Source organism: Hippocampus zosterae, chromosome 6, assembly GCF_025434085.1.
Source record: "Hippocampus zosterae strain Florida chromosome 6, ASM2543408v3, whole genome shotgun sequence".
Classification (NCBI taxonomy): Eukaryota; Metazoa; Chordata; class Actinopteri; order Syngnathiformes; family Syngnathidae; genus Hippocampus; species Hippocampus zosterae.
In genome coordinates, this window is record NC_067456.1 from 2,514,329 (window position 1) to 2,536,070 (window position 21,742).

A 21,742-nucleotide genomic window follows, 5' to 3' on the forward strand; every position below is an offset into this window, starting at 1 on the left:
CTTTGGAGGTTCCACTGGAGTCCCAACGCCCGCCCCCCCCCAAATGAATCACTGCCTAATCTCAGGGAAGGAGTTTGATTAGTATTTTGAAATCCCATTGGACACATCTGCAAAGGCGCGCAACACTCTTTGGCTACAAGATGAGTTGTCAGACAATCGGCGCTACTCTTGTTTACGACACTTTTACAATAAAGTGTCCCAATTCTAAACTTTTTGGATCAAGAAATGACATTCCAAATGATAAGCCATAAATTCACAAAGTGAGAGACATCATATATAGTATATACAGTCCATATATATATATATATATATTTACAAACAAGATGTGGTTGTAGTACCGACTATTGTCAACTTTAGTGTCAATTTGTAAAATATATGACGTCTTTAGCTATGGTGGATAGCATAAGGAATGATGTCACGGCATGGCCAAAATTTTGTTGCGCAAGAAAAAAAACATATCAACCCCAGATTTCTCGAGCAAATAATACTGCAATTCTAAAGTAGTAGAATAAAGTGGCAAAAAAATATAACGAAAGGTAATTTAGCAAGTATAAAATTGGGCTTTTAACTACGTAGCTGCGTTTTTTTTTTGGGCGTTTTCTTTACTTTTCCTGCGCACTTACTACTTTTCCTGATCCAAATCCCACATTAGTGTTGTGATGTGATGATTTTATTCGGGTTACTTTATGAAAGTTTAAATTCATCATTGGAACAATCCGACCTTTTTTTTCCCCCTTCTGCAAAATATTATTTGTACTTTTACAACTTTTGTTAAAACAAAATTACACACGTTATTTTTTTTTTGGTCAAAAATTACAATTTGGTATTTTCATAACATTTGGACTTTTTTTTCCATATGAAATTACACATTTTTTCGTTAATCCGACCTTTTTTTCCCTCTTCTGCAAACTATTATTTGTACTTTTACAACTTTTGTTAAAACAAAATTACACCCGTTATTTTTTTTTTTGGTCAAAAATGACAATTTGGTATTTTCATAACATTTGGACTTTTTTTTCCATATGAAATTACACATTTTTTCGTTAATCCGACCTTTTTTTCCCCCTTCTGCAAACTATTATTTGTACTTTTACAACTTTTGTTAAAACAAAATTACACAAATTATTTTTTTTTTTGTCAAAAATGACAATTTGGTATTTTCATAACATTTGGACTTTTTTTCCCATATGAAATTACCCTTTTTTCCTTTTTTTTTGTTCTTGTATAAATTCAGACTGTGACTTTCTGAATTTGAGCCACTAAACGAAGCATTAGCTAGCCCGGCTAAAAGCTTAAGAAAAGCCAACATTTTGAACACTAATTTAACAACTAATTTGCATTTCACTTGCACCACAGCCACCTTCACTAATGCGAGAGATTTTCTTGCCTGGCGTCATTCAGCAGGCAACTTGCTACATCTTTGTTGTGTGAGCATGCGCCGCTCAAAACTCATATTGCATGCAAGAGACACTAACAATCTTGTAGAATCCTTTTCCGGAACCTTCTTTTAAAGGGGGCGCTTTGCTTTGTATTGTTGACTGCGATTTTCCGGAATATCACCGCTGACTTTGTAAAGTGAATAACAAGGAACTCCAATAGAAACCCGTGTGAGCATGTCTTCCAGATGATTGACAGGTGGCTCGCTTAAAAAAAAGACACGCTTAAAACTGTTGGGTTAAAAGTAACTCAAATCTACCCACAATGATAAGATAGAGCAACCAAGAAATGAATTACCGGGTTATCAGTGATTATAAAAATAAAACACGTTTTCACACACATTTTTTGCTGTCAGGGGTGACCTCAACAAGTCAAAAGTCGGACCACCCAAGCAAGTCATCAGCGGTGTTCAAAAAAAAAAAAAAAGCTGGAAGGCACATGAACGAGAGCCTCATGACTGTGTGACATGTGACCGGATGTCGTGAGCACATTCAGATTGTTTTTTGTTTTTTAAAAATTGTTCTGGTTGTTGTTGCTTGGACTCCTTTGCCAAACAAAAGTGGTTCTTGTCTTTTCAGAGGAGAGCCTATTTTGTTTTATTATTTCACTTAATTGCTGTCACGGTACGAGACGCTAAGCCCGAGCGTCTGGGTGTCAGCGCATTAGGAATGTATGCCGAAAAGAATGTGTCTGAGGGAAATAATCTTAGATTAGCTCCGAAATGCCAAACTTGAAGAAAAAAAAAAAAAAAAACAGGCCTGAAAGCGCAAGATGTTTTCTTTTGCTCTCTTATTCAATTTCGGCATTGAAAATAAGTACAATATTTTATTCACAGTTTTCTTGTAATATGTCAGTCAATAATAGAAAAGGCCTCCTCATAAATAAACGCAAGGAGAATCAATCAAACACCCCGCGGGCCACTCTTTGTGGAAATGTTCATGTATGCCATTAGTGTGTTTGTGTCAAGTCCAAACCGGCGAGTGTTTTCTCTCAAAGACATTCTTGACATTTTTTAGACTACATACGAATGTTTGTTCACGATAACAGAATCTCTGACGATTGGAAACCAGAAATAAGCGTGAATTATTTTGTGTGGAATAATCCAATCTGCCTGGTGTCTGTGCATAAGTAACACAGAAACAACTTTATTGACACAGTTTTTTTCTTGTAATTTTTTTTGCTGCGTTTGCATGACTGACATAATTGCACAGAGGCTTCGGGGCGCTTCTCAAATATGCGTGAATATGAATCCCACAATCTTATTGCAGATGGGGCATCCCCCTGCCTGTAACTTCTGTGGGATTCATGATTACATGACATTTTCAAAGTCATCAATGTATGCTAGTGTTGTTTTGACCAAAACATTTGTGTATATTTAAATGTCTTATACTCTATGATAAACATGTGCCTGCAATCACGTTATCAATGTCTCCATATGACCAATTTTTTTTTTAAAAAAGCTATTTTTTTCCCTTCTAAATGAACCATTCCCTAAATTTACCTTTTCTGCTCTTTAATATGTAAAATATGCAAAACAACACCAAGGTTTTGTCACAAGCTGATAACCAGTTTTAGCTCATACAGAACTTTTTTTTGTTGTCATCTAACAAAAGAGCCGGCTAGCATAAATATTAGCAGAGAACATTGTCTTATAATATATAAGCGGATCGGAAAATGGATGGATGGATGGAACATTAACGTAGAAAAGCTGCAGGTTTAGCCATGATGCTAACTTGCGCCAGTATCTACAAAACGAATTGTTCAACAATAGGTGCGAGAGATTATGCAAGAATCCACGCATTGAACTAAATCCAAAAATAACTGTCGCATTGAGGGATTTTTCTTTTTTTTTTTTTTAAATCTCGATGATGCTACATTGCTAGCTAGGGCTTGTAATGCGTCCACTTTTCTTTGTAATCTTAACAATAATTCAGGATCGTCTATTTTCTTGATATTAACCTAACCAAAATCTATTAGCCTGAGACACAATGGAAAGGAACTGTGGTAGCAAAGAAGCTAATAGTCATTTAATGTAAATGTCACAAGAAAAAAACAAATAAAAGGATGCATTTTTCAAAGAAAAGAGCCAAAATGCTAGCAATAGCTCTTGTAGCTATGACGGTAATAGTACATTTATACGTGTCAAGACTGAGTTAGGCTTCAACTAACTAACTAACTAACTGAAATTTTATGGTAAAAAAGAAACTGTAACTTCATTACGTACATCCGCGCCATCCATTAACCTTATTCCTGGCTCTTGGACTTTCTCTCATTGGACGACATGTACCTAATAAAGTGTCCTGTGACGTCGGCCATGATGTCAGCAGGCGCATCTCCTCCAGGGGGCAACCTCCTGCATTGCCCCTGCCGCACTGCCGCTGCCATTATGCTCGGCCAAAGGTGCACCCTGCTCCATCCGTTTCATCACCATGTCCAGCAGGGTCTGTATCGCTTTGTCCACGCCCATGCCCGTCACGGCGCTGGTCTCAAAATAGGGGATGCTGGGAGAAAGAAAAAAACAAAACAAAACAATGGGATTTTTATCAATTAAAACTAAAGTCTATTCAGAGTCCTCACCCATATCTGTCGGCCATATCTCGAGCCTGCCTGGCGTTCACGTCTCGATTGCTACGGAGATCGGCTTTGGTGCCCACCAGGACCACATCGGGACTCTCGCAGTACGCGTTGGCCTGGAGTTGACCTGAGGAGAGCGGCGTTCGTCAGCAACAGCCCGCAGGTGCGAGAAATACTTCCACAGCAAATATAGAAGGGAACAGCAAATGTGCTTGATGTCGCTTTGCAGCCTGTTGAGGCAGCTTGTCGTTTCCGAATTCAGCGCGCAGGTTGCTAGCAAGCGGTGGGGAGTGGGGGGGGGCACATACTCATCCAGTTCCTGACATTGAGGAAGCTTTGATGATTGGTCAGGTCAAACATGAGCAAGAAGCCCATGGCATCTCGGAAGAAGGCTGTCGTGAGGCTGCGAAACCTAAAAAAACATTTTTTTTTAGTTTGAGTAATTATTGTACTTGTTTTTTGACATTTCGTCACATTTATATATTCGATTATTTTTAAATCTTTAACTGTAATTGTTTAAATTGAGCATTTTTCCACTTTTATATTTTATTAAAACATAATTTTGACGTTTGTATTTATTCCTAATTTGTTGAATGGAATTAGGTATCATTTATTTTAAATCGACTTTTAACAATTAAATGCAATTCTATATGGATTTTTTATTTAATTCAATGCACAGCAAGTGTTAAATATTTTTGGTGAAATTTGGAATTTATCAAATGTAATCTTAAAATTAAGTGGGACATATTTTATGCATTCTTTTTAATTCATTACATTGAATGTAGATTTGATGTAATATTTTTAATGGTTAAAAGTCAAATTTAAATCGAATGTGTTTTTTAAAATATGAATTCAATTTGTTGTAATTATGATTTTGACATTTCGTCACATTTATATATTCGATTATTTTATTTTTAAATCTTTAACTGTAATTGTTTAAATTGAGCATTTTTCCACTTGTATATTTTATTAAAAAATAATTTTGAATTAAAACAATTAAATGCAATTCTATATGGAATTTTTATTTATTTCAATGCAGAGCAAGTGTTAAATATTATTTTTGGTGAAATTTGCAATTAATCAAATGTAATCTTAAAATTAAGTGGGACATATTTTATGCATTCTTTTTAATTTATTACATTGAATGTAGATTTGATGTAACATTTTTAATGGTTAAAAGTCAAATTTAAATAGAATGTGTTTTTTAAAATATTAATTCAATTTGTTGTAATTATGATTTTGACATTTCGTCACATTTATATATTCGATTATTTTATTTTTAAATCTTTAACTGTAATTGTTTAAATTGAGCATTTTTCCACTTGTATATTTTATTAAAAAATAATTTTGAATTAAAACAATTAAATGCAATTCTATATGGAATTTTTATTTATTTCAATGCAGAGCAAGTGTTAAATATTATTTTTGGTGAAATTTGCAATTAATCAAATGTAATCTTAAAATTAAGTGGGACATATTTTATGCATTCTTTTTAATTTATTACATTGAATGTAGATTTGATGTAACATTTTTAATGGTTAAAAGTCAAATTTAAATAGAATGTGTTTTTTAAAATATTAATTCAATTTGTTGTAATTATGATTTTGACATTTCGTCACATTTATATATTCGATTATTTTATTTTTAAATCTTTAACTGTAATTGTTTAAATTGAGCATTTTTCCACTTTTATATTTTATTAAAAAATAAATTCTATGAAATTTTTATTTATTTCAATGCACAGCAAGTGTTAAATATTATTTTTGGTGAAATTTGGAATTTATCAAATGTAATCTTAAAATTAAGTGGGACATATTTCATGCATTCTTTTTAATTTATTACATTGAATGTAGATTTGATGTCATATTTTTAATGGTTAAAAAAGTCAAATTTAAATCGAATGTGTTTTTAAAATATGAATTCAATTTGTTGTAATTATGATGTATCCTATTCATTATTTGCAATTTATTCAACTGAATTCAAGATTTATCAGTAATTGAATGCTTGAACATTTTTATTTATTTGATATTTCTTTCCAAATCTGTATTGTTCAACAATTTCACGCATTTGATCGCATCCCAATAAGGGATTACAATGAGATGAAGTTTGATATTCTGGATTAATATGAACCTCTCTTGTCCGGCTGTGTCCCAGAGTTGAAGGTGGACTTTGAAATTCTTCTCTGTTGCTCCATCGGAATTAGTCCCGGTGTACATCTGATGTGGGATTGGTGGGGGTTGGAAGATAGAAAGTATTAAAAAAATAAATGGATTATTTTAGACTAAGGACAAGAACTGATGTTTGTTAAAAACTTAATGCAGGAAAAAGGATAAAAATAACAAATGACTTTTTATACGGAGACCACGTCACTCACCAGCCGTTTTTCCCGGAAGTCGATGCCCACCGTGGTGGTGAACTTGCGGTTGAACTTATTGTCGGTGTACCTGTACAGGAAGGTTGTCTTGCCCACCGCGGAGTCGCCGAGTGCCAGCAGCTTGATGAGATAGTCATAGTCCCACTCGGCCATGGTGCCGCTCAGCCTGCCATGTGGAAAAAGAAATGGGTGGCGGGTGGGGGGGTTGAAGTGGGCTTAACGCAGCGTCTTAATGCTGTGATCGGAGCGGGACGAACACATGACTCGGCCTGAGCTCCGCATGAGCAGTCAAGGGGGGGGTCACTGCATCTGCTGTTTTGCTAGACAGGAACCCCTTTTATGGACTTGCTCATTGATACTTCCTAGTGGGCCTACGAACACGGCGTGGCCAATCAAATTTGGCTGAGAGGCCCACAAGGCAAAAATCAACAGAGCAACGTTTTGTTGTGCTCGATGATAGCCTTTATGGAGAGGAAAGCCCGATGATGAAAGATGGCCTTTTCTAAAAGCAAGGAACCGTAGCCAATAAGCAGCATCAGAAAGTTCCATTTCATAATGCGAAAGGGAGAATAAAATGTCATGAAAGAAAGGAATATCATACTGGCACATCGTTTCAGCAAAATAAATAATACTAATGTACAGATATAGGGAGAGGTTTGTACAGTATTTGTCAAAAGGTTTTCATTCACACCTCGGGCCAAACTACGGCCCTTTACTGGCATCTCGGTGCCAAGGAGCTACGTTGAAGTTAGCCAAAGTTCATTTGGACTGGAGGAGTGCGATGCCGGCGGCCCGGTAGTCCAGTGGTTAGCACGTCGGCTTCACAGTGCAGAGGTACCGGGTTCGATTCCAGCTCCGGCCTCCCTGTGTGGAGTTTGCATGTTCTCCCCGGGCCTGGGTGGGTTTTCTCCGGGTGCTCCGGTTTCCTCCCACATTCCAAAAACATGCGTGGCAGGCTAATTGAACACTCTAAATTGTCCCTAGGTGTGAGTGTGAATGGTTGTTTGTCTCTGTGTGCCCTGCGATTGGCTGGCAACCGATTCAGGGTGTCCCCCGCCTACTGCCCGGAGACGGCTGGGATGGGCTCCAGCACCCCCCGCGACCCTAGTGAGGATCAAGCGGTACGGAAGATGAATGAATGATGAATGAGTGCGATGCCACTCCCTTGTGGCATCGTGGTTTCAGAGAACTATGTTGTAGTCGGATGAGGAGCTTCCTTTAGACAAACTGAGTGTTTTGTCGCCGTCCTATGACATTATAGTGACAAGGAACTCGTTTGAGGTAAGTTGAGGAGCTTTATTTATGAAAAAAAGTGCTCTGTGGCCATCTGCCCCCCCAAAACTTTTTTTGGGGGGGTGGGTGGCAGCGATTCTGTGCAGGTTTTCATGTCAGGCCTTAGTCCCTTTGCATCTTCTTTAAGCGGGTTTAAAATAATCCAACAAACTATTGGCCTGACTTCTCCTTTGGGTGCCTTTCTTCTCTTTGGCTTGTCTCCCGGGCTTCCTGGAAAGGATGGGGATCTTCAGAACTGGCCCGCGTTGCTCCCACTCTCTTATCAGTTCCGTTTGAAGGTTGGCCGGCAACTGGGAAAACACCTGGGGGTCCACATTTGGGGGTAATCGATGCGTCGCGGTGATGTCGGCGTCACGACCGGATGAGCATGTGCTACTGCGAGACGCCGTCACCGGCCGGGATGCATCCGCCGGGACAGAAGAAGTGCTCTGTGTGGGTCCGGCCTGGGGCGATGCCACGTCACGGCCGATCGGGCTCTTTCCGGCGTTCTCCGGCGAAAGTGGACTCACACCGAGTGAGCACAAACGATCTTCCGCACCATTTACACTCGTAGAGGAGTCAATCTAAAAATAATTCACATTGAAAGATGGAAATGTGATATTCATGTTTTTCAAAATGTTCCCAGTGAATTATTTTCCTTTTTTTTTTTACATCCATCCATCTTCTGTACCACTTATCCTCACTCGGGTTGTGGATACGCTGGAGCCTGTCATAGGGCGAGATGTGTGTACAACCCGAACGGGTTGTCACAGGGCACAAATAGACGAAGTAACCATTCACAATTTTTCCAGTAATTCATTCATTCATCTTCCGAGCCGCTTGATCCTCACTAGGGTCGCGGGGGGTGCTGGAGCCTATCCCAGCTGTCTTCGGGCAGTAGGCGGGGGTTCACCCTGAATCGATTGCCAGCCAATCGCAGGGCACACAGAGACGAACAACCATCCGCGCTCACACTCACACCTAGGGACAATTTAGAGTGTTCAATCAGCCTGCCATGCGTATTTTTGGAATGTGGGAGGAAACCGGAGCACCCGGAGAAAACCCACGCAGGCCCAGGGAGAACATGCAAACTCCACACAGGGAGGCCGGAGCTGGAATCGAACCCGGTACCTCTGCACTGTGAAGCCGACGTGCTAACCACTGGACTACCGGGCCGCCCTTTTTCGAGTAATGAAAAGGAAAAAAAAAAAATAGTGGTACAAAAAAGGTGTTCTACAAATGAAAGCCATTAATATTATTTAGCACTTCTCGCAAAACATCTAATTTTCATTCATTAAGTTTTTTTTAGTTAAACATTCTTGGATTTTTTTGGGGGGGGGGGCAGGAGGGTGCATTGTTCACACCATTGTTTGTAATTCCTTTTTAGTGATTGTAACTCGTGGCGGCCCGGTAGTCCGGTGGTTAGCACGTCGGCTTCACAGTGCAGAGGTACCGGGTTCGATTCCAGCTCCGGCCTCCCTGTGTGGAGTTTGCATGTTCTCCCCGGGCCTGCGTGGGTTTTCTCCGGGTGCTCCGGTTTCCTCCCACATTCCAAAAACATGCATGGCAGGCTGATTGAACACTCCAAATTGTCCCGAGGTGTGAGTGTGAGCGCGAATGGTTGTTCGTCTCTGTGTGCCCTGCGATTGGCTGGCAACCGATTCAGGGTGTCCCCCGCCTACTGCCCGGGGACAGCTGGGATAGGCTCCAGCACCCCCCGCGACCCTAGTGAGGATCGAGCGGTTCGGAAGATGAATGAATGAATGAATGATTGTAACTCAAGTCCTCGAGTGCCGCAATCACCATGAAATATATTTTTTTAAGCTTAGTAGAAGTCGTCGTAATGGCAGCAGCAAGGCGCTAACTTACATTTGAGTGTGCTACTGGGCTTTGACGTGGGCTCTGGGGACAGGCGCTGGGTGCGAAGAAGGAAGTGATGGAGCCTCTGATGCTGGCGGCCGGCGCTCGCGTCTGCAGGTTGCTGAAACACACGTTGATGAGGGTGAGGTGGAACGGAGCCGCCGTGTCCACCATTTTGGAGAAGAGCTTCATGGCCAAGGAGAGCAGCTGGGCAGAGGCATCGTCGCCGCTGGCTAAGATGGACATTAACGGGAAATGAATGCAATGAAGCAATTGGACCAGCACCAAATTGTCCATACAGCCACATTTCCTGTATGACTAAAATTCGTTGGGTAAGCTATTTCCTGCACAAACAATAAATAAGGTTTTCGTTTTAGGAGCCTTTTGTCCATATTTGCTGTGCGTTGCAGAATTTTGAAGAAGGTTTTTTTCTTCTCCTGAACACTTTGGTGTGACTTCCAAGTTGAACCTTCTTACCTGAGGTTAGCTTGTGTCCGACGTGGTTGGGGATGGGACACTGGCGGCTCTCCCGACTGCACCACTTGTTGCTCGCCGAGTATTTGCGAACTGAGAGGCGGAAGGTTTGTGGCTGCCTGCCGTCTTTGCGCATCCTGTACTTCGCACAAATAGTAAGTTACAAAGTTTCGTGTGTCAACAAGTTTTTGTCCGGAAAGAACATGAAATGAAGATACTGGTACTACTTTTTTGTTATTTTGAAAAGCAAGCTCATGAAACTCAGGTTGGTAGCCTTCTGTTCATGGTGGAAAAACTTTTTAAAAGATTGACCTGGCTCTTATTTTTTTTCCTGCAAAAACCTGGCATTTGAACAGGGGTGCGTAAACTTTTTATATCCACTGGAGCTGCGTCGTAACAGGAAATGACTGACCTCTCCACCAGGCTGCCCAGGAGCTGCTGAATCTTGTCCATCACTTCTTTCACGCGTGACATTTTCTTGAAGGAGTCTTCATCACTGAGAGACTAAAATCAGGCCATTAACACATCGACGGTACACACGAATAAACACTTGACGCCATTACCTGCGGCGCACCCGTGGGGTTGACGGGAGAGTCATCCACGCCGAGGGACAAATTTTTGAGATGCGCCGCGCACGGAGAACCCAACTCTATGATCAACGCGGTCAGAGGGAAGAGCTGCAGGTCGCTGACACTGACCAATCCCAGCGCTTGGAGCCTTTTGGCCGTTTGGTGTCCAACCCCTGAAGTGACATTGACAAACAGTGGTCACAGATTTTTAAATCTGATGTGTTGTGCCTCATGGATTAATTTTTTATCTATTTATTTTTACTAACAATACATACCTGGTATTTTACGGAGGCCGCCGAGGCTGCCCATGATGTCATCGACATTTTCTGGCAGCAGTGTGGTTTGCTGGTTGGGTTTAAAGGTTCCCGACACCAGCTTGGCCAAAAGCTTGCTGGTGGCGACACCAGCACAGCTGGTGAGGCCCAGTCGGTCGCGAATGGCTTCCCTTAGCTCTGCGGCGACGTGCGACCCTAGAGCCAACTCTGGGTGAAAGCTGGCTTTAATCTCTGCGGCCTCTGCTGTGCATCAAAAACCATCATAAAGCAGAACAAAAAGGGAAATATGTAAATAGTGAATTACAAATAAACTGTGATTATTGGACTTAGTTTTGCAAGTTGTTCTGGGGTTTACTTGAAGTGCTGTAAACGTAGCCCTTAAAAGAGGAGGCTGGTGTGCATGGCAGCCGTTTTTGTATTATCTCTGTGATGTCCACAAAGTTCTCGTCAAAGCCAAGCCTCTCTACTAATGGACAGAAGGACAGCAGCAGTTCTTGTATGAAGGCGACAAAATGGGAAAAGCAAGAAGAGAAACATTAACGGGCACTGATAAACAAAGGGCTTATAAATTAATCTCAAGTATAATGATAAAAACAACCTAATGAAGTTCTGGACTGCACTGAGCTTCGATATCATCCAAGTGCTGTGGCTGTACGGCCTACCTGTCACTTGATAGGACGTTTCTCTGTAGTGCGTCAGGTCCTCTCCTTTCACCAGCACTAGCTGAGGACATTTCTGTTTGGCGTCGGTGACGGACATGAGCTTGGTGACACCCTGCTGTCTCGCCACATAGTTGCATGTGACTACGATGTACTTCTGCTGGATACCTGAGGGGAACACAAAAATAGTAAGGGGAACTTTCGTTTAACTCTCTGGAGTGCTTGTTTGAGAAATATAAAATTACGCACACACAAAAAAAATAATAATTGTGAACTCCCGAATTCCCAAAATGTGTCAGAGAGCAATCCCTTCTGCAGTTCGATTAATTTACATTAGCGGAGCGTCTTCACCACATTTTTTTAATCGAGTCATCTTGGGGATACCTAGAGGAACGTCTCTCAATGCTGGGTTTCGGATCATTTCCACCTGGGCATAGAAGCAATCCAGGTCAAAATGCAAAATGACTCTGTGTGCAAGTGTTAGCCTCTTACTGAGGCTCGGTCCTGAAACGGACAGAAAATATCAGTGACACTTTAAGCACGTTTGTATGGAAACTACTGTAGTTTTCGTCGGTGTGACGTTACCCGAAACTCGACAGGTTAGGTGCGAATCCGTCAAATGTTGCTTCCAGTCGGTTTCATCCACTTCCATCTCGTCCTCGCTGCTTTCCATTGCAAAATTGTGAATTGTCTGTGTAAAAGTTGAAAATATAGGTCGATGTTTTTATTCACTGATAGCAGGAGAAAGTGACATACCACAAAGAAAGAAACCAATCGCGCGCTGAAAAACTGCGCCATCTTGCGCCAGGATGACTTTGCTAAAAAGTAATTGAAAAAAAAAGAATTACCTGACACTTGATGGTGATAAAATTGAAACACTGTTTCAGAAACAGTGTGCCAGGACGCAAAATACACCAACAGGAAAGCTTTTTAATAACACCATATTAACTTTAAAAACATTTTAAACCGACGCCCAGCGCGTCTCGACTTCCATATAAATTAGATTGGGCGGTAACCGGGCCTTTGACAGTGTGATCCACAAACACCCGGCCGAGTGGACGGGTCGAGCAGCGATGTTCCAGTCGTCTGGCCTCTTCGCCCGGGTGCCCTGTCCTTTCCCCAGGCGCTCCTGCAAACGCCCCCATTGTTGGTACAAACATCCTGAGGACGGGGGACGTTTGTTTGGTTACTCCTCGCCGTCGCCGTCATGGTGCTCATTAACGACTATAGACCTAACAGGTGAGCAGCGAGAGCGCGGTCACGTTAGCTCGAGGTGCCATTTTGTTTCTAATCGACGCGGGGATTAAAAACGCATAAAAATAAGAAAAACTGTTTAAAATTTAGATTTTAGAACTTGCTGGGGAAGAAACGGGAGTTGAGTAATTGAATTGGTTATCAAGGTTGGGTTGGGTTTCGTTGAAGTGTTGTTATTTCTCAAGACCAAATGTCTTTGGTTTCGGGAATTTTGTAATTACTTAAAAGTTAATTCGTAATGTTTTCGCAATTCAACGATTAAAAAAATGTCACAAAAGACTGAGATTTAAACAAAAATGTTCAACCAAACATAATTTTCTTTATCTTCAAAAAGATCCTGTTTAAACGCACCCATTGAAGAGCCCTGCTCACAAACCTATTATCTTTTTTTAATTACTTTTGTTTTTAACCAAAGGATCTGTAGTTGTACGGAACAGTGTGATTATGTTTACCCGTCTCTGATTGCTATCCTGCAGGTGACCAAGATGGCATTCAGTCCACCTCGAGTACGCCACAAGTTGTAGACTATGCCGAGTCCTTCCAAGAGCTGGAACACATCAACAAGAAGATCGAAACAGCCAAGTATGAAGTCGAGAAGGAGCAGAGGAAGCTGTCGTGCTACCGTGCAGCAGAAGGTGAAAATACAAATGGCTGTTGGTATATATGCCCCAATAGTATCAAAGCACCCACCCAATCCAGGAAGTATGTGCTTGACAATTCCAAGCCAAGGACAGACTTGGAATACGATCCCATGTCCAACTTCACTGCCGAATTCAGGTCATACAAGTCATCTAGTCTGGCGCTGAAAGGGAAAGGGGTGAACCAAGTTGATGTAAAAAAGCCAGTCAGCCATCACGTGGCGCCTTATTGCTCTCCATCCCCTGAGATACAAGATGACGCCTACGATGATGACGTCCTGATAATTGACATACCAGACTCTCCTAACAGGAAGTTGGCGCAAGCTCACTGTGATCTTGATGCGGTCGTCACGCCAGTGCAGGAGGTTGGTACCATTATTGCAAACCATATATATATTTTTTCAGATGCCTACCCAACCTACAGTATCTACACACACTCATTATTAGTAGCAATGTGACAGGAGTTCCCAAAAGAATAAAAAAAAAAAGTCAAAATACGAAGTGTGGTTGCATAAGATGCTTTAACCTGAGTACAAGTGAACAAGAATTTTGAAAATCGGATAAAGCCTTCTGGAATAATTCAGCTTTGTACGCATGTTTTTTTTTAGGAATGTTTGTGAACGGTATCGCCTAAAAAAATCGGGTTGAAAATACCTTCAAACTGAAGTAAAATGGTTCAATTTAATTTCTTCACATCATCTTGGATTGTTTTGTTACATCTTCCACTCCCGAATAGGACAGGCCCCTTTTTTAAATGAACACCTGGGTTATCCTTAAATAGACTTCCTCTTTAAATATGTTGTTGTTTTACACGTTTACTTAAAAGCTCTTAAATACTCTTATGTTTACATCCTCTGTCCTGCAGAATGCCCGGAAGAAAGATCGCAAAGCATCTGCTTCAAGTGTGGTTGAGCTGACTGAGTGTGTGGAAGACTTCAACAGCAAAAGTCCCGATCACAACTCTAGGTGTTTTCAGTTCACTGAAGTTGAACCAGATCACATTTCGGACAAGGACAACGAGACTGTTTGCGTCGAGGTCCCAAAGTGCTTGGAGGCGAAGCGACAAACCGCAGAGCGCCAGCTATCCATGAAGACAGAAGAATGTCAGGAATCAATCTGTACTTTACCAAACAGCCACCAGGAGGCAGCAGAGGCCTCCCTGGGCAGCAGCCCGCTTTCGATCGAAATCCCCTCATCTCCCGAAGAGAGTTTTTCTTTGAAAGCAGCCACTGATGCGGTCATCGTCATCAATTCCAGCTCAGACGAAGATGAAGAAGAGATGGATGTGGAACTGTCTGACAGCGACCCTGTGGCAGAGTGTTACCGTATCTTCATGGAGGCAAACAACAAGGAAGATGGCGGTGGTGATCAGGAGCCGCCAGAGGTGCCTGTAGGTTTGTTTCCAAATTGCTTGGAAAGAGCGAAGTGCTTACTTGTAAAATAATACAATACAATACAATACAATACTAAATCCTGTTGTTGTTGCTGCTGCAAGATGGAACCGAAGCATGTGGAGAAACCCAACCAACCTGACGTTCCAGCCATTAAACCCCAAGAACTGCCAGCAAAGAGGAGGATCGCGCATGAATCCAAAGATGCAGAGGTTTTACAATCTACGTGCTCACCTATTCATGTTTTGTGCAAAGCTCTGTCTAAATGGGAAAGGTAGTGGGATCAAGCAAGTACGTGATGCATTTCTATGGAGTGAGAAGCTTTGTGTGTCATGTAGGAGTTTAGCCTGGGTTTCTTGGCATTTGCACTTGGTATTTGAATGTGTATTTTTTGTCAAATAATCAATCCTTTTCAGTCAGGTACTGATTAAACAACACGATTCTACAGGTGTACCTTTATGTTGCTTACAACAAAAGGCCAATGTAAAATGTGCCGTTTTATTGTACACTGCACAGTAAAACTTCACATTTTTAAGTAGCTCTTTTATTTGTGGCAATTACCGGCACACCTGTGCAATAGGTGCAAAACACTGTGTGTGAATGGTTGTCCCACTAGATACTGCCAGCCATCTGATTTAGCCTGCATATTTTAGTTCTTTAAAACTCATCAAATACTTGTTTTTAAACACATTTCAGCACAGGACAATGAATGACAAAAAAAATCCCCCCCACCCCCTGAAAAAGTTTTTTTCCCCCGCTCTCTAAATTTAAACGCGAATCAACAGTCTTGTAAAACAGTCAAATATGCAATGAATTGTGTATTATCAGTCTTTGTTACAAGCAAAACAAGTTATAGTATTTTATTAATTATATTGTAAAATGTTAATTGGCTATCAGATATACATATGCCAAATATCTGGATCAGCACCACCTTAAAAAAATAAAAATAAAGCATATTGGTCAGGTCCCTGTTCAAACTTTCAATACTGTATAGGCAATTGTCAACTACCCCCCTCACCCCATGTCTTCCATTTAATTTCACCAACCGTGACGGGGCCCAGGCCCCATATTTGTACTAAAGATGAAGTCATTTGTCGATTTTTGACAGGTTGCAGGAGTGAAAAGGAGGCCGCAGATTCAGGTGCTGGTTCCGCTCCAAGGACCAGTGAAAGCATCCCCAGCCTCTCAGCTTGTTGGCGGTGTGCCCAATATTCAGCAGGTCCAGCAGAAGGCGGTCATTTTGACAGCTGCCCTGAAAGGAGGCCAAGCGTTGCTTTCGTCCGTCGGGCAAAGGAAGCCCATGCCTGCTCCTCCTTCAGTGCCTCATCCTTCAACTCCTCCTGCAGTGACGGTCAACACTTCACCTGCTCATCAACAGAAAGGTCAATTCTGATGGTTACTACGCTTCATAGTGCAAAGAACCGTTGCTTGTCAAAATAGACGACGTGCCAAATTCATCTTTGTTCATAAGAAAAATTGCTATCAATGATTATAATGTGTAAAAACAAGAATAAAAAAAACTGCGAAATTTGCTACGCACAGACACTGCGGGCATAAAATGACTCTTGCACTTAAGTACTAAATTTTTTTTTCCCAAGTCTAAAATATCAAAGAAAAAAAATCTGACTAAATGTACAGTTCCAGACCAAATTTCACCTTCTATCTCATCACAGTGTGTGCCAAATACATACGTGTGGGCTCCGCCGTCCTCAACGTGGACAACAACTTGCGCCTGATCCTCCCTCAGGGCACCCTGCCTCCCTACTCCACCTCCAGCGAGGTAACCCCGGTCTTTACCCCCATCACTCAAGTGTGCCTGGGCCCTATCACTCGCAAAACGCTGAGCGTCCCAGCACAGACGTATCGCTCCACTGCGTCTCTACTCATTCCCGCCGCCGCACGACGACCCTCCCAGTCGTACTCTGTGGTGTCTGTTCCAACTGCCACCAGTAAAACGCCCAGCCAAGCCGCTATGAAGGTATGCGCTGTTAGGAAGTAACGGAATACAAATGCATTGTAACTGTACTTTATATTTTCTGGTATCTGTTAATTGGCTATTTACTTATTTTTTTTTGTGGGGGGGTTAAACTGTTACTTCCTCTATTGAAAAACTGACATCTGCACTTTTAGGGACCACTATACACAGTTTGTGCGCTGTAGCCGCGTCCAGAAGTATGAATGGGCAAGCGCAGTTGAAACGTTGCCACTGAAAACGTCAATTGTATTTTGCCGTGAAAAGCCAGGAGCCGTCAAACGAAAAGTAAAGCAGCAGAGTGAGACTGCCAAAGAGAAAGTGCCCCATGACATCCGACAGCGCTATGTCACCGAGTTCACAGAGGCGTTCCTCGATACGTCCGCCGATATCGACGAGGCCTTCAAAAAGGTGATCCTGTCTCTCGCTGGGAATGTTGACACTCCATGACAAAGTGCCCGGCGTGATAGTCGTTTGTCCCGTTATGGTCGACAGGCCCTAGCTGAGGAGAAAACTGTGTACAATCGCAGTGTCAACAAGCTGAAATATCTTAGCATTGCTGTGAATGCGCTGAAGAGGTTAAAAAAGCAGAATTCTGTCACTTCCAGTGGTGAGGGACACTTGCAAGTGTTTTTTTTTTCATTCATAAACTTTTCATTCATTCATAAACCGTCAAGATTGCCTTTCTTGATTGCCTTCCCCCCCCCCCCCCCCCGACCCCCCTCTGATTTAGATGAGAAAGCCAATGGGAGAAATCCTAAAGGAAATATTCCACTAAACCGGAAGCAGCTCAGAGGAAATGGTGCATGTCACTCTGCTGCAAATTATTTCCCACAGCACTGCTGTAATACAATAAATTATTCTTTCCCATGCAGATGACGCTTCCTTGTATGAGATTTTAAGGGATTACATTCTAAGTGAGGATCAGCTGATTGAGGGTAACTATCCTGTCCAACATCCTGAGAAACCCGGCTGCGCTGTCCTTTTCGCCAACAATAAGAAGGGCGGCAACGACCGTAAGCTCCCAGACATGTACTGACAGTTGTCGTCACCAGAGGGCGCACTTTAGCTGCATTGCACTGTTTGTCTCCGAATAGCCCTGAAGAGGATTTGCTGTCGGTGCGGAGCCACATACTCTGTGAACAAAGCGGGCAAGCACACCCGAACGGAAGAGTGCACCTATCACTATGGGAAAGGAGTGGAGAACAGAGGTACTCGAGTACTATGGTTGTCAAACTGGACTCTGCGAGCCATGACTTGGTCGGCTCAATAAATTCATCATGTCGTATTTGTCGAGATGCGTCACTTGCACATGGAGACTGACGGCCAATTAAACAAACATAAATCAAGTTCACAGCTTTCTTATTTTTCCTTTAAAAATGCAGCTATGCTTGTATTACAACTTTTTTTTCATTTGAAAATAGGAATTTGGAATTGGAAAACGATTATCGGGACACTGCGACCTTCCTCTCATATGGTCCACTTTTAAGTTCCCATAGCATTTAGGGGTCCACACTTTTGCAGTATTCGAGTTATGATTAGTTCCTTGGAAGGTGTTCTATCCTGTAAAAGGGTCCTTTTGATGCAAGAAGTTTGCACACCTTTTATAAAGTATCTTGTTGCTGTGTGTACCCACCACAGTGCCAGGCGGGGTGGAGACTCGCTATAGCTGCTGTCAGGGCGTCATGGGAGCACCCGGTTGCCAAATTTTTAAGGTGAGACCTAGGTCGACACAAGACTTGGCGGCCCACTTTTATGAATCTCTCTCTTAAACTGCTCATCTGCTACAGTTGCATGTGCACGATTCCCTTGCCATGGATGGATTCGTATCAACCATCCCCAGACGTCCTGCAGATGGCAGCTGCCCCGGAGTCTACGCGTTGGACTGTGAAATGGTGACTTTGTTCACTTCAATTCTTTACTCAAGTATGGAAAAAGGCGAAGCATTTTTTAAAATCTTAGTGAAGAACTAAAGACGGTACTTAATGTACTGGGGCTAAATGTTTTCTCAGAGTATGCTTCAATGTTCCGTATTCATAAATTTGCAAAAGAGATGTATATTTATGTAATTACAGATTTTTAGCAAGAATATCAATTCCTCATGCTAGAACTTGTACCCCATTACTACACGATTATAGTAGATGAAATAGCATCATGCTCATGTGAATCTCTGAGCAGCTTGGAAGAAGAAAAAAAAAACATGTCCGCAGTTGAAAATCCCTTTGTGTTGTCAGTGTTACACTATTCACGGTTTGGAGCTGTCGCGAGTGACAGTGGTGGACTCGAGCCTCCGAGTGGTATTCGACACATTTGTCAAGCCACACAATGAGGTCATCGACTACAACACCAGGTAACGAGCTCATAATGGAAAAAGCTCCAGAAGCCTCTTGACGTGGCACCTTCACGTGCAGGTTTTCGGGCATCAGTGAGGAGGACGTGAAGGCCAACCACGTGTCTCTGGCGGAAGTGCAGAAGACCTTATTGAGCTTCATTAGTGCTGACACCATTCTGATTGGCCATGGCCTCGAGACAGATTTCTGTGCTCTCAAGGTGACACTCTGACGATTTTATTTTATTTATGGAAGAGCATTTAATTGTCCTGCTTGTAACTATATGTTGTTGCCATGGGGAGATGAACATTTGCAGGAATCTCTTTTTTTTTTCTGAAAAGTAATTGAAATTGGATTAATTCTTCTTATGCCGCTTGAGCAATTTTTTTTCTGCCACCCCGCAGACCAGTTCAGTTACGCACCTTAAATTTGAAGATTGATTTATACAAGGCCCTAGTGTATAGCTACAAGTTCCCCCATGTTGTGCTTTAAATTGGGTTTGCAAGAAACCTTTGCTCCTGAGGGGGGAGAAAACCAGCTCAGCAGAGATATAATGCATGACTGACGAGGTGGCAAGTATTTCTCGTGGACTCCAAGGCACACTTCCCATGGCCTCCATCGTTGACCACAGATGCTCTGTTGTACATTTAACAGTCTCAAACTGCTCACATTAGTGTTATGGTAACACTACTAAGAACAAGCCATGCTACCAACGTAGCAGCCTTGACTCATCTTGAAGCTGTGGGTCTGTGCCTGCAAGTGCAGGAAAAATGATCTGGTCGTTTTTCTTTGGATTCTTGCAAATCAAATTGGAGGCACTAGATGGGGCTAGAGAGAGCTCTCTCAACCAGCCCCTTCTGCCCCTGCCAATGGTCAGCAACTGCCATTATTTGAGGAAATATGGTCTGTGAAGATTAATAATTGTTGTGATTTCTCTTCAGTGTTGCCAAAGATGAAAGGGAAACGTGCGCTAAACCAAGCCACGTTAGCCTCTTAGGACGTGTGTTCACCCAGTGCTACCATCCAATTAATCTCCTCAAGTGAGGAATGTGGGGATGATGATGATGCCCCGGGGGCTGCGAAACGGGAGGATGTCCAGTATCTGCTGGTTTTTGTGACAAGAACTTTGACAAGGATAATCTTTGGTAGCATTCAGAGGCAGCAAATGAGGCCCGAAATCATTTCCATTCATTCTCATGATACACTGGTCTCAAAACATTAGCGATATTTGGCTTTGTTCACCTTTTTTAGTACAATTTGGACTGCCTTGCTGTTATCTAACAAGGAGCTCTGTGACAAAAATCAGCCAGGAATGCCCCACACGATTTCCTGCTTCCATTAGATTTGGGTTTTAAACGGTGCTCTTTGTCATGCTCTTCACGGTTTGGCGTCATCAGACCAAGATTAAACATTACCTCATCATTGAGAGGCTGATGGTGTCACGGTACCATCAGCAGGCTGCAACAGAGATACTGGAGGAGTCACAGAAAGGCATGGAAGTGGACGTTCTTGAAAATGTGAATGCATGTTGTCAATTTTGCCATGCAGCTCCTTGTCGGAGAACAGCAATTTGTACCAAAAATACTGACCCGTTGGATGTGCATATAAAAGTCGATGTAACGTGAAGGTAATATTGCATTTTAGGTTCATTCTGCCATTTCACCCGGAAACTGAATCTCATTAAGTTTTTGTGAATATGAATTGCCGCTGTCATCGCCGCCGCCGCCAGTGATGGACGCTACAGGACGGTCTGTTTCTCTCTCCCACTTGTAGTTGCTCCACGGCACGGTGGTGGACACGGCAGCGGTCTTCCCCCACCGCCTGGGCCCCCCTCACAGACTGAGCCTCAGCAGCCTCACAGCAGAACACCTGACCAGGATCATCCAAGAGAGCGGTGGGTCTCTCTTGGATAATCCGTAGCCCATTATCTCATTTTTAATAAATGAGCCGTGTGGTGTGTAGAGTGAGATTGGTGAACAAATGGCATCCTGTGTCAGTCTAAAACACCACCACCCCATTTTTTTCCCCCCTTTCCTCCCAGTGTGTGGCCACGACACGGCAGAAGATGCCGCTGCCTGCATGGAGCTCATGTTGCTGAAGGACAAAGATGGCAAAATGAAAAGAAATGATGGCAAAAACACATTGCACCCCACCCCAAAATGCACTTAGTTTGAAAAAGGAAACCATTATCTAGCATGTTGCTTTATTGAGTAATGCTACCGAACTTTATTTTGTTAATTTAGATATTGTTTGTGTTTATAAACTAATGTAAATGCACTTAACTATGGGTTAAGACATGCCTGGGGTGGGTGGGGGTGGGGTGGTTTGTTATTGTGATATACAGTAATTGATTAAGTAAAAAAAAAAAACAAACAAAAACGTTTTTTGTTGTCATTATGAGTCAGCCAATGAGCTGCCAACCTTTAATGAGCTCAGGTGGTGGAAATGCACATGGCCACGCCTGTGAGGCTTGTGATTGGTTCGCCATTCTGCATCTCAGGTCGGTATATTTTGATTTGAATCATTTTCAAGTTCGTATTACAATTCATTTCTATTTGGTCACTTCACCACAACATTAGCTACATCTGACCTTTCTCACCATCCCTCTCAAAGCAGACGTAAACCACAAATGTTGACGCTCAACAAAGCGAAGGTTTGAGTGA

General features: G+C 42.3%; 3 protein-coding genes across 6 annotated transcripts; 1 reads left to right on the forward strand and 2 right to left on the reverse strand.

Annotated features, from left to right (window-relative positions):
• Positions 1-3,614: 3,614 nt before the first annotated feature.
• On the reverse strand, positions 3,615-7,049 carry LOC127601570 (ras-related protein Rab-27B-like). The gene is made up of 5 exons (XM_052066922.1): positions 6,386-7,049; positions 6,142-6,227; positions 4,320-4,423; positions 4,015-4,138; positions 3,615-3,938 (listed from the first exon to the last, which is right to left on the reverse strand). The coding sequence occupies exons 1-5, from the start codon at positions 6,536-6,538 to the stop codon at positions 3,758-3,760; spliced, it is 648 nt and encodes a 215-aa protein (XP_051922882.1). The 5' UTR covers positions 6,539-7,049; the 3' UTR covers positions 3,615-3,757.
• A 484-nt stretch (positions 7,050-7,533) lies between these two features.
• poli (polymerase (DNA directed) iota) lies at positions 7,534-12,278 on the reverse strand. Of its 3 annotated transcripts, none has more exons than XM_052066920.1 (10): positions 12,080-12,278; positions 11,879-11,998; positions 11,498-11,662; positions 11,191-11,301; positions 10,836-11,078; positions 10,555-10,733; positions 10,404-10,495; positions 9,995-10,128; positions 9,527-9,750; positions 7,534-8,241 (listed from the first exon to the last, which is right to left on the reverse strand). In XM_052066920.1, exons 1-10 carry the CDS (start codon positions 12,165-12,167, stop codon positions 7,801-7,803), a joined length of 1,797 nt encoding a protein of 598 aa, XP_051922880.1. In that variant the 5' UTR covers positions 12,168-12,278; the 3' UTR covers positions 7,534-7,800. The 3 variants fall into 3 exon arrangements, with proteins under 3 accessions (XP_051922880.1, XP_051922878.1, XP_051922877.1); XM_052066918.1 differs by having other exon boundaries at positions 10,836-11,075; positions 11,191-11,328; XM_052066917.1 differs by having other exon boundaries at positions 11,191-11,328; positions 12,080-12,277.
• Positions 12,279-12,468: 190 nt separating this feature from the next.
• On the forward strand, positions 12,469-21,634 carry zgc:152968 (uncharacterized protein LOC564848 homolog). Of its 2 annotated transcripts, none has more exons than XM_052066916.1 (17): positions 12,469-12,733; positions 13,225-13,751; positions 14,252-14,770; positions 14,882-14,989; positions 15,886-16,159; positions 16,451-16,755; positions 17,017-17,160; positions 17,245-17,359; positions 17,483-17,551; positions 17,625-17,765; positions 17,847-17,960; positions 18,391-18,464; positions 18,540-18,644; positions 18,984-19,099; positions 19,161-19,299; positions 20,853-20,973; positions 21,121-21,634. In XM_052066916.1, exons 1-17 carry the CDS (start codon positions 12,568-12,570, stop codon positions 21,246-21,248), a joined length of 3,165 nt encoding a protein of 1,054 aa, XP_051922876.1. In that variant the 5' UTR covers positions 12,469-12,567; the 3' UTR covers positions 21,249-21,634. The 2 variants fall into 2 exon arrangements, with proteins under 2 accessions (XP_051922876.1, XP_051922875.1); XM_052066915.1 differs by having other exon boundaries at positions 12,470-12,733; positions 14,252-14,776.
• The last annotated feature ends 108 nt before the right edge of the window (positions 21,635-21,742 follow it).